Source organism: Ictalurus punctatus, chromosome 6, assembly GCF_001660625.3.
Source record: "Ictalurus punctatus breed USDA103 chromosome 6, Coco_2.0, whole genome shotgun sequence".
Classification (NCBI taxonomy): Eukaryota; Metazoa; Chordata; class Actinopteri; order Siluriformes; family Ictaluridae; genus Ictalurus; species Ictalurus punctatus.
This window is the reverse complement of record NC_030421.2, coordinates 24,496,008-24,509,002: the sequence shown is the minus strand read 5'-3', so window position 1 is coordinate 24,509,002 and position 12,995 is coordinate 24,496,008. Positions and strand designations below refer to the sequence as shown.

Below are 12,995 nucleotides of genomic sequence, written 5' to 3'. Positions count from 1 at the left end.
TGTGCCCTCCCACCTCGCTGGTCCAGACTACATCTGTTTTCTTTGCCTCTTTCGCGCTCTCTCTCTCTCTCATACACACACCATTTGTCATGCTGTGATTGTGGGCAGACAAAGCAGGCTGTCGGCAGCCAGATAGCACTGTGCTACTGCTATTAATCACAATTACACAGAACAGTTCACACACACACACACACACACACACACACACACACACACACACACATCCAAATTCTCCTCTCTTCATAGCGCCTTTCCCTGTTTCAGCACTTTCATGCCCCCTCATCCTTTTTCTCCTCTTTGGGTCAGACTTTCCATTTCCCCGACATCACCAGAAGATTTTTATTAGCCATATTTTTATTTGTCACCCAGCCCAAACACCCTCTACGCCCTGTCCACCAAATGCCCATGGGGGTGGGGTCGGATCGGGGGGGTGGGGGGGTGGGTGGGTTGGGGGGTGGTTTGGGGTGCATGAGTTTGATATCAGGGAGGCAGCCTGAGTGCGAGTGTGTTGTGTGTGTGATGGTCGTGATTAATGTGTTTAGTGATGTATGGCTAACAGCAGGTAGATAGTAACATAGATAAAGCCACAGTTTCAGCTACATCCCAAAGCTTTACGAGACTCACTGAGAAAGCCCACTGTGTTTCCTTTCAGTTTTGTTCTCAGGAAACAGCAGAAATGTTCACCGAAATCTATTTTAACATGCGTCTCACTGTTGCAATAGTAAAATCAAATGAACTAAAAATCTAAATAATCGAATGCTTTCATTCTTCTTACATTAACAGAACCATACCGTCTGGTTAGAATCCTTAACTTTCCCCGTCTGTAGAAAACTTCTTGAACTGAACACATTACAAAGTTCAGAGAGGTATGAGAGATTTGATTGAGGGTGTGTGTAAATATTACCTCCGTGATGGTGACTCAGGCTTCCCCCATTGGCTAGAATCTCCTCTCGGGCTGTGTGCTATACAAAACGGACATAAAAGTTCACGGATCATTTCTGTTCTGGACCAGTGGAGCAAAGTTTTCCATCCTGTCATCAAGGACTATTCAGACAAACTAGTCTGAACAGAGTACCTATTACGTTAAAAATACTGCAAAGCATTGAAATATTCTTTAACATAAAAGAAACAAAACAAAAAAAGCAATGAATTATATATCCACTGGTGTCTTATTACCTCCACTTGCTCATAGACATGTATTGGATCGCTGAGACCTCTATAGTTGAAGGCAAAGTAGAAATACACACAGGCACCAACGTCATAGGTCTGTGTTACCCTGAGGGTGAGAAAGAATAGGGGGGAAAAATGAAAGAAGAAGAAAAAAGAAAAGAAAAGGAAAGCAATGAGGTGGAAAAAAGGAAAGGAACAAATAAAGGACAGACAGGAAAGAAAGAATTTATAGAAAGAAAGAAAAAACAAGACAAGAGAAGGATGGGAAGAAAGAAAAGAAGGAAGAAGTTATTCAATACAAATAAATAAATTGATTTTTGAAATGATTCAATATGAAATAATTACATTCTACTGGTTTGTGAGAAGCTCAATGATTTAATAAGTACACAACAAGCAATAAAAATAAATGACACTTATGCTAAATGGCACTGAAACCACAACCACACGCCTCCTGAAGCTTTTTGCTTGAGTGAAATATTCTTGTAGAATTTTTAGATTTTAAAATCATGAGTCACAGGATCCATTCAGATTCATCATGCAGCTCTGCGGGTGAGAAGTTTTTGAGTGTGTGTGTGTGTGTGTGTGTGTGTGTGTGTTTGGGGGCTGGTCCTTGTCACTTTCAATTTCATCCTATTCATGTGATATTAAATACCCATCAGACACATTAATGCAGCACTTTCAGTCCAGCAATACAGAATCGGCCTCCCACCTTGCGACCATCTGGACTGCAGACACATAATGTGTATCAGACTATTAAAGAATAACCTGTTAATGTGATTATCAGTGATCTGCACACACACATTACACACTGCTAATTCTATTTCCACTGTTCCTTTTGTAGTTTCTGCTGAATGTTCATACAGAGTCAGTGACGACAGACTGTGTTCTAGGGACTATATTATGGTGCACTGTGGTCATTCAGATGTGAATTTCTAACCCAGAAGTGACGCTCATCCTCGCTCTGTTCTGACACTCAAGTAGATGCTGTGCTCTTTAGTGTGTAGGTGGCTCTAACTTCTAAGCAATCAATGTGTAAAAGAATCGTGTTCTGAATTGGCTACATGTCTCATGTTCAAAGCATGTTATGGACGACTGTGCGTGTGTGTTTTGTCAATTGGGGCACTGCCCTTTCCAGAGGTTAAATGGCCACATCAATCAAGTCACACACAGCTGCACAGCAACCAACAGGAAATGAATGGCCGAGGCATAATCACGTTTCAAACCTAATCTCTCCTTCACCCCCTCCTTCATTCTCTCGCTGTTTTTCTCTGCCCTTTCTTTGTCGCTCACTCCCATTCCCATCTCTCCCCTTAGTTCTCTTCATTCTTTTTCACTGTTTGGCAGGGTCATTGTGAAGGTGAACGGAGCTGGCTTTAAAGAGTTTCAAGCTTGCAGGCTAGCAGTCAACCAAGAGCCCTTTTTAACTATGTAACTATTTCCTTTAAAAACCTGTACAGCATGTTTGAAAGAACACTCCAGTGTTTTTCAACTTCATTTCTATTTAATATGAGCGTCTATAAACATTTCAGTTAAACACATTTTTGTAAAGGCACGGTTATGAATTCTTCATTTTAAAGATCTCTGTAAATTAAATATATATTACGGCCTTTCAATGACGGTACTCCTTTCTCACAGGAAAGAATATGTGATTATGTATTTCCGTTACAGTTGTGTGGGTCTGATCACTGATGGACGACACAAAACTTTCAGGAAAGAGGATGTGACTGGAATGAATTCTACAACACTTCTCCGGTGTTGGAAAGCTGGATTAAACGATATAAGGACAGTTTCAGACCGTGTGATTATAGTGGCTTCGTCACAATCTACGAGATGATCACAATAAAATCTTAGCTATGCAATAAAGAATGTTCTCCATGTCAGATTTACATGTTGAAGATCATCTAATGACAGACCTGCTTTTATTGAAGGCTTTTAGACAAGCAAAATAGCAGTGGTCACACGAAGATGCATTTCCGACACTGCCAGAATGTCCATGTTGGCTGTCTTTTGTTGCAACGGCTTTAAATTGACCGGCTTTAAATACACCAAAGAATTCTTTTACGATGTGAGATTACTGTCTGCAACCGCAAACTCATACAGCATAATCCCGGTTTTAGATTAAGCCCTAGAGTGTAACTGAAAATGTTATAAAATCATGCATTTTAAATGTTTGTTGGTGGAGATCAACAGCTACCCTTAAACTTCGAAACTGAGTTTCGACTAAAAAAAGTTTTCTTTTCCAAACATGTTGAATTATCTGGTTTGAGGTAATCGCACATATGCTACAGATGTGGTGGATAGAGATTATGCAAATTTTATTTATTTATTTATTTTTTTAAATCCACAAACAATTCTGAACAGCAAAGTAATAGCATATTTACTGACTGGGTTAAACAAAAGCCTTGGACAATCATCTGCCTCAGAGGTGATAGTGTAGGCGAACGGAGAATCTACAGTCTGAGAGTAGACATCAGTGACATTATCAGTGGATGATTGAATTGTACCTGCATGTAGACAGCGGGGGAAACTGCACTCCTCTCTCTTTACACTCTCTCACTATCCTCTCCTTTACATTTCTGCACAGGTCCAAAACTCTGCAACAGACACACACACAAGAAAACACACCATTAATAAACATCTTGCACATACAAGACTCAAAACCCTGAAACATTGCAGAAAAGTACTTCACGGTTAAGGTGTGTAGTTTATAGGACAGTGTGGACATAAACTGACCAACATAAATGTGGCCGTGAAATAAAGGCGTGTCTAAGACCATGTCTGAAGTTGCAGGAATAGACATCCAGTTCATTAATTCCTCCATTCCGCAGCCTTCCTGAGCAGTGCTTGCTCTCTGCACTATAAAATGACTGGTTGGCTATGAATGAAATGTAAATATACCTAAAAAATAATGCAGACATAATGTGAATGCAGAGCTGCGCATTTATTATTTTTTTATAAAAAAAATAATTAAAAAAAAAAATTCCCCAACTGTACTCACAGGAGCACCTGATGTAGCTGTACGTATTTTCTACGGTTACTCATGGAATCGTTAATTATTATCATTTATTTGAAGTTGAAGTAAACCAAACACATAAGGGGGAGGTGGGGGGGTCAGTTCAGTAGCCAGACAAGTATACAAGTGTAAGAACCACTGGAGAGGTGGCTATTTCTATCTAGGTCTCTAATATGTATTTAGCTTTTAATTCAGTCCAGTCCGGACTCAAAAGGGGAAATAATCCTCTTCTGGGTCACACCAGATAGTGGGATTGTAAATAATTACTATTCTACAACTCTATCTACCTGAGTATCGGGCATGAACAGGGCTTAAACCAGCCATAGCAGCAGAAGGTGAGTGACAAGTGCAAAAGCTCCAAGCAGAAGATGCATCAGGATGAATCAGGCAGATGTGGAAGGCAAGAGGTGCCACAACTGTAGAAGTTTACATCACTGAGCATTCACATTTCATAAAATGCGCATTATTTTTTGGTAGAGAGGCTTTTAAGGGGGACTTGAATTTGTGACTAAGCAAGACTTATGAGTTTGATAGGTGAGAAAGAAACAAAGGGAAGTACAACTGTCTCAGAAACATAAGTATGCTTGTATTTTCTCATTTGTAAGTCGCTTTGGTTAAAAGCGTCTGCTAAATGAATAAATGTAAATGTAAGTATCACTTGTACAAGAATAGTCAGGTATGTGAGGGAGAGCAGGGAAAAGCAGCTCTTACCTGTCCCAAGGCACTGACGTCTCAAACGACTCGCCTATCACGTAATAATCCATCCCCAAATCCTACACAAAGACAGACATCAGTCAACACATTCATCTCACACTCTGCACTTCTAACAGTCTACTAGCTGAAAGCAGTTTGCGAGGCAAACACACCCGCAGGTAAGCAATGACAAAGGTGAGCATGTATCCTCTCTGTCCGTTATCCTCTCCTGCTGCCAGGCCCCTAAAAAACAAACACACACAGAACATTCAAATACACACAGCACTGAAGACATTTTCAGCTGCTCAATAACAATGTGTGACAATGAATTAAATGTTTTTATAAACAAAACAAATGGCCCTTTGTATCACAAAGGTGATACAATTGAGATTTTGTATCACATTCTTACTCGCACCTGCTCCATTAGTCACCCATACATCAAACTTACACATACACGCTAGCTAAGCAACCAGCAGTTCTAAATATGTTCAGTAGTATCAGTCTAAATCATCATTTCATTAAATATCTGCTACCCAAACTAATCAAAGCAACCTCATTATGACTGAATTCATGGATCAATCTCCCCATATCCCCCCCACAATATCCCGACACACCTTCTGCTCAAGTAGCAATCAAATCCATCACTCCTTCAGTGAAAAGGCCATGATGAATGTGAAAAAACAACAGCTTGTGTCTGGCATAGATATGACAGAATGAATCAGAAAGGTCATAATAAGGGTTAAAGGTTATGACTCTGATGACCCATAGTGATTGGTGCTGGTTAAATATTTACTCTTGACTCTATGGGAACAGGAGGCAGTATTGCAACTGCACAGAGCCAAATGGACACAAAGTGATTTAGGCTTCTCTACAGATAAACAATAGTGGACACAGACTGTTGTGGCTGAGGGAAGTGACTGCGCTCCTGTAATAGTGTAGAACCTTTCAAGAATCATAGTAACTGTACTGTTATAACTCAGGGGAGACATATACTGTACATGCACTGTTACTACTCTCCCAAGTATTAATACATGGACTTAAAAACAGCAGGAAATACTGTAATATGTGGCTTTTTGATCCATGGAGCTGGAAGAAGTTGATACGGTCTTTAGAGCATCAGTGTTTCTCTATTCTGAGGGCAAGAGATGTTTTATTTCCTTCCATCTCATCAAACTATGATGCAAAAAAAAAAAAACGTCCTGATATGTTTTGTTGCCTTGTGCATTTCTCACTCTATTGTGCATATAGATCCATATAGTTTCCAACCACAAACTCTTTTTGAGAATTTGGAGATAATGTTGAGCATTTTTGCTCAGGTATGTTGCATCACGTTAAATCAGAACATTTTATTCAGAAGTGTGGAATTTTCAGGCTCTGGTCTGGGTAACACCGTGAATGAGACTTACAGGACGAACTCTGTCTGGATGGTTCTTGTCTGTCCTAAACTTTCTAGTTAACTTTTTTTAAATCTGTCCTAAATGTATGACTAAATGAGGCTAACGCACCTGCACTACATAAAAAATGTCAATTGTTGAACATTTTCTGAAGATGTGCTTCTAAAAGGACAGGAGGCACAGCAACATTGCCCTCTCTCCCTCTCTCTCTTTCTCTCAGTAACCAGCTAATTGAATAGATAAGACATGCTAAATGGCAAAGTGAATATGGTTTTAGTCCTAACTGCACATATAATTACTCAGATTTTTTTTTTATAGATTGGCGAGTTTAATGCAGTTCCTGGAATAGTAAACAAGTATCAAACAAGCACCATCACTGACTCCTAAAAAAAAATTGCTCCATGTGATTAATATCCCAGGCTCTAAAAGGAGCTTAGTCCTTGTACAACTAAGTGCTATTTGGACAAGATTAGCATTATATGGAGAGGTGGGGTAATGCAATCATCACCAGTGTGATCTGTGGGGGTTTAGCAGTTCAAGTGGTTATAGTAAAGGTCAGAACATTCAGCTTGCATTAAAAGATATGTGGTGTAAATAGTATTTTGGTTTGACGCCCATTCGTATGTCTTGAAGACACTCCCATATATGTGATTCACAAAGATGTGAGTCGATCATAATAACTACAAACGTAGTCCAGTAAAAGTCCAGTAAAAGTCCAGTAAAAGTCCAGTAAAAGTCCAGTCCAAATGTGTTTTCAGGTGCAGGTGTTCACCCTCTAGGACATAGTGTTTGTATTGGCCCTCAATAGTGCCAGTAAATTTGGTGATTTTGGTAACTAGTTCTGCTAAAATATTTTATTGTTTTTGTCAATTATAATATAATATGTGGTTATCTGATCCAACCTTGTATTTGTATTTAGATAGTATTAGGCTGAAGTACACTATTTATATTGAAGTGAGTATTATAAATGTCAAAAATTCTATTTTGGCTTAGCATTTGCACTGGAAGGGTTCTCGAGGCATGCAAATTTGGCCCAAAGTTAAAAATTTTATGAACTAGTATAAGCGTGACATTTGATGTCACACCCCCTATAGTACCATTCCAGCTATATAAATAAAACAAACCAAATAAGCAATCATGTGGTGTTACAGCACTAGGTTTTGCTTGCCCCTGCATCAGCCCAAAGTCTTCAGAAAGCTAATAATATCTTACCCAAATTTGGCGGCTATGTCGTAAACCTGTTTCTCGTGCTGCAGCACCTTCTCCCGATCTCCTTCGAACAGCAGAGTAGCCACACACAGGTGATGGGGATCAAAGCCTTTAAACTGGTGAATAAGGGCATTAAAATGGGTTTAACTGCAAGTGAGGTTTCATGATAAGGCTAAAGCAACAGGAACCGTAAAAGATGGAGGACAATTGTGTGTCTTTTACCTTTGTGATGTAAAATTTTTTCAGCCCATCCAAAAATGATGTGAAGATGGAGGATACTTGAGGCTTAAGAGCGTGACCTGGAAGACCATAAACACACCCACAAATCATCAACATACCATCAGCCAAGCGCTATAATAATAAAATCTCATTCCAGTAGTCCAACACCTCTCACACCAGCTTTTGACTCATTAAAAGCAAGAGATAAATGAAGGTCATATTTTCGCAACCCATTTGTGGCCCACTTTCATCCATGTAGGCTTAGTGGGCCAGATTGATCTGCAGTTTGAACAATAGCAGCGTAACGGGGGGTGTGGTGGGGGTGGTTTGGGCGAGGAGGGAGTGTGCAAGAGTACAGCAGTGGAGACTCCGAGGCCTGAGGGCCATATATCAGCCTCTGACTGAGAGGAAATGCTTTCCACACTGCTATGTAAGTCTCCCTTACATACACTGATTTATTTCGAAATGGACGCACAAAGCGCCGCGGACAAACAAAAGTGAGCAGCCACAGCCGAGAGGAAGGCTATCAATCTTTCATACTCCCACACAGAGGAGGGGGGAAAACATCAGGGGACAGTCTACAGAGAGTTCACTTGTCACTTCACTTCTGTACATTCCACTTTCTAGCCTTTTCTTTCATCAATCCATCTATCCACACACACAGTAGAGGGGCAGCTCTCAAACACTTGCTCTCCGTTGACCTTTTTTAGTCTTTCTTTTTGAAATGTAACTCAATTACTCAACAGTGAGGATATGAATGAATAACTACACGTTTTCTAATTAGATTTTGTCAAAAATACTGAAATATGTTTGACAGCAAGAAACTTGATGTTCAAATGATAAAGGTGTTTATATGGATCTCTATTTAAAGTGCTCTGTGAAAACATATATACACCTTTCCACACTCTTCATAAAACCATCCATTGCCTTAGAACCAAAATACATCTACTGACCAAAACCCACAATTTTAAATGATAAAAATTTTCCCTTCATACCATAATTAATGGTGAAGGGTGTCGCTTACTAAAAAATTGAATATTGAATAATATGACAAAGTTTGAATAAAGTCTACTAAAAGGTTGTCTTCATAATGCAGGCTTAATTAACTTTATTACTGGAAGAAAAAAATGAAGAAAGGAAAGAAAGGAAAGGAAGCACATTGAAGTGTAATTTCAGTTATAAACGAAGCTAGCCTCCATTTCTATATGGTCTCATAATTAGGAAAAGAGAAGCCTTTATTAATGAGGGCTTGAATCTTTCTCTGTGCTGCTAGTCTCTCTCTCGTTGGCGGAGACGGAGAAGTGCAACGTCGGTGAAAATTGTGAGATGGGAGGAGAGTTAATGAGGTCCCTAGAGATTGAGGAACTTTTCCAGTGATATCTCCTAACCCTTTAGATTCCTTCATATATCCACATACAATACTCTAAGACGTCAATATGCTGGAAGCTTAATTGTTGCCAGGGCCATTTTTCATTGTTTCTGGATCGTGTGTCAGCTTGTTCGGCTGCTCAGCTGGCAAGATAATGATCGATTTAACTTTAGACGAGACAGCGAATTGAGGCGGCCTCTGTAGATGAATTATATCATGCAAAATTAAACTGCTTGATGCACGAGAAAACACAGAATGCATCAGCTACAGGCAATTAAACAAAGCATCTTGCACATACAAGGCTAGTTTGTTTTCGTAGACAGAGCCGAGGTGAAATAAGGGCCCTAATACAGATCTGGTAATATATACTGAGCATTTGAGTCTTTAAGATAAACCTGTAAACAGTGAAGGTGTTTACTGATTATATCTGTGCACCAACGTCAGCTTTAAAGGCCTAAATAACACGACGGCACAGTCTTGAATGTCTTAGATCTTCTATAAACAATATAATACGTTTAATTCACACATCTTTAATTAACAGAATAGTTCTCAAGGACTTCTGACATTTAACTATATTGTGTCTAGTGTGTATATATAATCCTGCTGTAATATCTGTGACTGATCATCAGATAGCTTGCTAGATATTCAGTCCAGTGGAGATATTCCTTCCAATTACCACTGGAACCATGACAACAGCTCTACACACACACACACACACACACACACACACACACACACACACACACACTTGCATATGCACCTCTACTTCGCCTTGTTTCTTGACTAATGACACAACAACAAACAAAACTGCAGATACAGTATGTTGCAATAGATTTTAAAGCCAAAAGCAGATTTTTGCTTCCCTGCTGTGAAAACTGATTTGTTTTTATTTCATTTCCTTTGATTTTAGTCAGGATGCCAAGCCGAAACTAAAGCCTCATTAATAATGGGTCCTGCTGCAGCTTCCAAAACATCAATAACAGCTTCGTCAAGCATCGAATGAAAAGGCTAATACAGAAAGGATGCTGGATGCAGCAGTGATTTCCCATGACTTTCATACTTGATATTTCCAATTATTATTATTATTTTTTAACTCAAAGTTTTACAGCAATTTCCATAATAAAGATTTATAAATCAAAATTCATAAACATTTAAATGGGGTCTGACACTAAACACACTCACAAAAATTGAGTACTATAAAACAAGTTATTATAAAGTGCAAACCTGAAAGTCAACACATGCCATTATTTATTTTCAAACCATCCACTAACACGCACTTTAAACTTGGGGTTGGCCAATATGACGATATCATATGCCACAGTAAACTTTCCTGAGATGTCTTCAGTATCGTCAGTATTTTTAAGAACAATTACAAACTGATTGGAATGAGAGGACTGATTAAAATTTTACACTGATTTTTTAAATAATAAAATGCTGTTATAATTTGTCATTTTTTAATTCCCCCTCCATTTCAGCATTAAACAATATTGTAAATGTTAAATAAAATATCATGAAAGTTTTTCCACAGTTGTTTTTAATCAAACACTGCCCATCATCCATCATAGAAACATCTTCAATATAATCATTTTGTCACAAGTTTGAAAGATGTTTGAAAAGGTTGAACAGAAATATTTCATCACTGATTTCTGACTGGGGAAAAAACATACCAAACTGGAACTGCTCGTTGTCCATCAGTCGAATAGAAGCTGGAGCACATCTCTAAAACACAAGGCACAGAGAAATATCAGTGCCTTAGGATTTGTGGCTATTTTTCGCCAACAAGTTTTAAACATTGTGCCATAAAAATCATTCAAACGCTTGTGAGACACTTAAACCACTTCATCTTAGTTTGCAATTAAAGAAACCCACTCAAAGTGCATCTGTAGGAAATTTGTAGTAAGAGGCCCACAACTCTTTTGTCATTAAATCTGTCCTTTTAAATGTTTAAATCAATAAAAGACAGAAAAACAAGGCTGTACATCGCGCCAAAAGACGTGCTAAGAGCAGGCCTATTTCAATGTTATGCCGAAAAGCAGCTTCAGGCTACTGAGAGTCCTGGGGGAAAAGTTTGGGAAAGGATCTGTAACTCGCACATCCTAAACAGCATGATCGATATCTTCATCGTCTGCTGTGCTCAGAGCTAATTTATGCTCTCATAATGAGCAGAGCTGCACAGAGCTAGAACATACAGTCATCAATAACGGTGCCATCACTGGCAAACTCTCACGGCCAGCAACACTTTCTCTGCTGGCCTAACAATTCACAGAGTAAAGAAAACGCACAAATATTTTCTTTAGTCATTCTTTTATTCATTTGGAATTTTGAGGGAATCCCTCAGTCGTTTAGATGAACTGGAACATAATGTTCATACTGTCATTCTTTCCATTCAGCCAGAGGCTGAATTGTGTGTAAATCACTCCAATGTGCCAGAGGCCTTCTAGCTGGTCTTGATTTTTCTGTACAGTCAACCACCACATGTTAGCATTTGCCCATTAAGACATAAATTAATTCTACCAAAAGATGTCTAAAACCTTGCTAGCTCAACATGATTTACTCACCCAGTGAATGTCAGGCTTTGATCAAGTTGTTGGATAATTACATACCGTAGCAAAACAAACATGAGCCGGTTCACTTCAATTTATAATCAGATACTAAACGTCAAATTGCCTGTGATGTTCCTGCACCACAGTCGGAATGAAATCTTTAACTGCAGTTTTCTTTTTTCTGCTAATTTGGGGAATAACCAGATTTTAAAATATATAACATTTAATTGTGATCGAGACGCACGTAGAAGAGACATATATTTCAGTAATATTTCCTGTAGTTTCCAGAACCACATATAATAGAAAATGTCAAAATGTGACCATCTGGTAAAATGGATCCAGTATCTCTCATGTTTTATATTCATTTTTATTATGCGCTGTATAATGATCACATAACAGAAGGCTGTTAAATTAGTTATTAGACTATTAGATGTTACCTGTTTAGCCACCTCTCGCAGACAGGCCACGCCCTGCTGGAAGTTTGGGAAGACGATAGAGCCGTATTTCTGATACTCGGGGACAGGACGGATCTTCATCGTAACCTCTGTGACCACACCCAGCGTGCCTGAATCACACCACGCCACACAGACACATGGTTAACTGTGAGTTCAACACAAAGATATGGTCTGCACTTATATAGATATAATGAATAAAGATATAATGTACTGTAACCTAAAAATGTTTTTAAAAGTGTTTAGAAATTAACTACAGCACCACAGAAAAACTAGAATCATACACTGATATGCATATAGTTTCCACTATGCATCCACTTTAGAGGGGGGAAAAAAGTAGCTGAATACATTTGTACTCAGGCTCAACCAAATATAAGTAGAGCTTAAATCCACATTCACACAAACCGCAACACCCAACCCCCTGTCTAGCCACCTCATTTGCACTTCGGTGATCTGGTTTCATCCAACACCGGAGGGGGGGCCGTGTGAGATTTACCAGCTCTGGCTTGGTTGAAATAAAGCAGGTCTGTATCAAAGGAATTGTTGAGCCAACACCGGAGACACTGTTCACCTTAAAGCCTAGATCCCAGCATGCTCCACGACCCCCGAGAGCTCAACTACCACTGCTGCTTTGAGGCTCATGTTGCCAGCTCATTTAACCAAGGAAGACCAGCCCTCTGCCCATAGGAGGCATGACTGCAGAAAGTAGCAGTGATAAATACCAGGATGGGCTTTATAAATGAACTTCTGGATGAAAGCCACTCACCCACTTGGAGGCAAATCTGAATTCAGACACCACAGACTGCATTAGAAAAGAAATGCTAAAATATTAACCGGAACATAAAACAATACAACAAAAAGAAAAAAGTGTTTATAAATGATAAATGAGGGATCTATCACCCAATCTTGGATTTACTCAATATCACAACTTAT

The 12,995-nt window shown here is 39.1% G+C and overlaps 1 protein-coding gene across 1 annotated transcript in view; it reads right to left on the bottom strand.

Annotated features, from left to right (window-relative positions):
- Window positions 1-12,995, bottom strand: part of agps (alkylglycerone phosphate synthase) — a 41,360-nt gene that overhangs the window by 7,503 nt on the left and 20,862 nt on the right. Inside the window, exons 11-19 of the mRNA XM_017470378.3 lie at window positions 12,048-12,175; window positions 10,735-10,786; window positions 7,702-7,778; window positions 7,483-7,595; window positions 5,050-5,119; window positions 4,895-4,956; window positions 3,675-3,764; window positions 1,177-1,276; window positions 905-962 (exon numbers count right to left, since the gene is read on the bottom strand). Of these exons, the coding sequence (XP_017325867.1) occupies window positions 905-962; window positions 1,177-1,276; window positions 3,675-3,764; window positions 4,895-4,956; window positions 5,050-5,119; window positions 7,483-7,595; window positions 7,702-7,778; window positions 10,735-10,786; window positions 12,048-12,175 (750 nt within the window). The remainder of the gene's footprint in view (window positions 1-904; window positions 963-1,176; window positions 1,277-3,674; window positions 3,765-4,894; window positions 4,957-5,049; window positions 5,120-7,482; window positions 7,596-7,701; window positions 7,779-10,734; window positions 10,787-12,047; window positions 12,176-12,995) is intronic.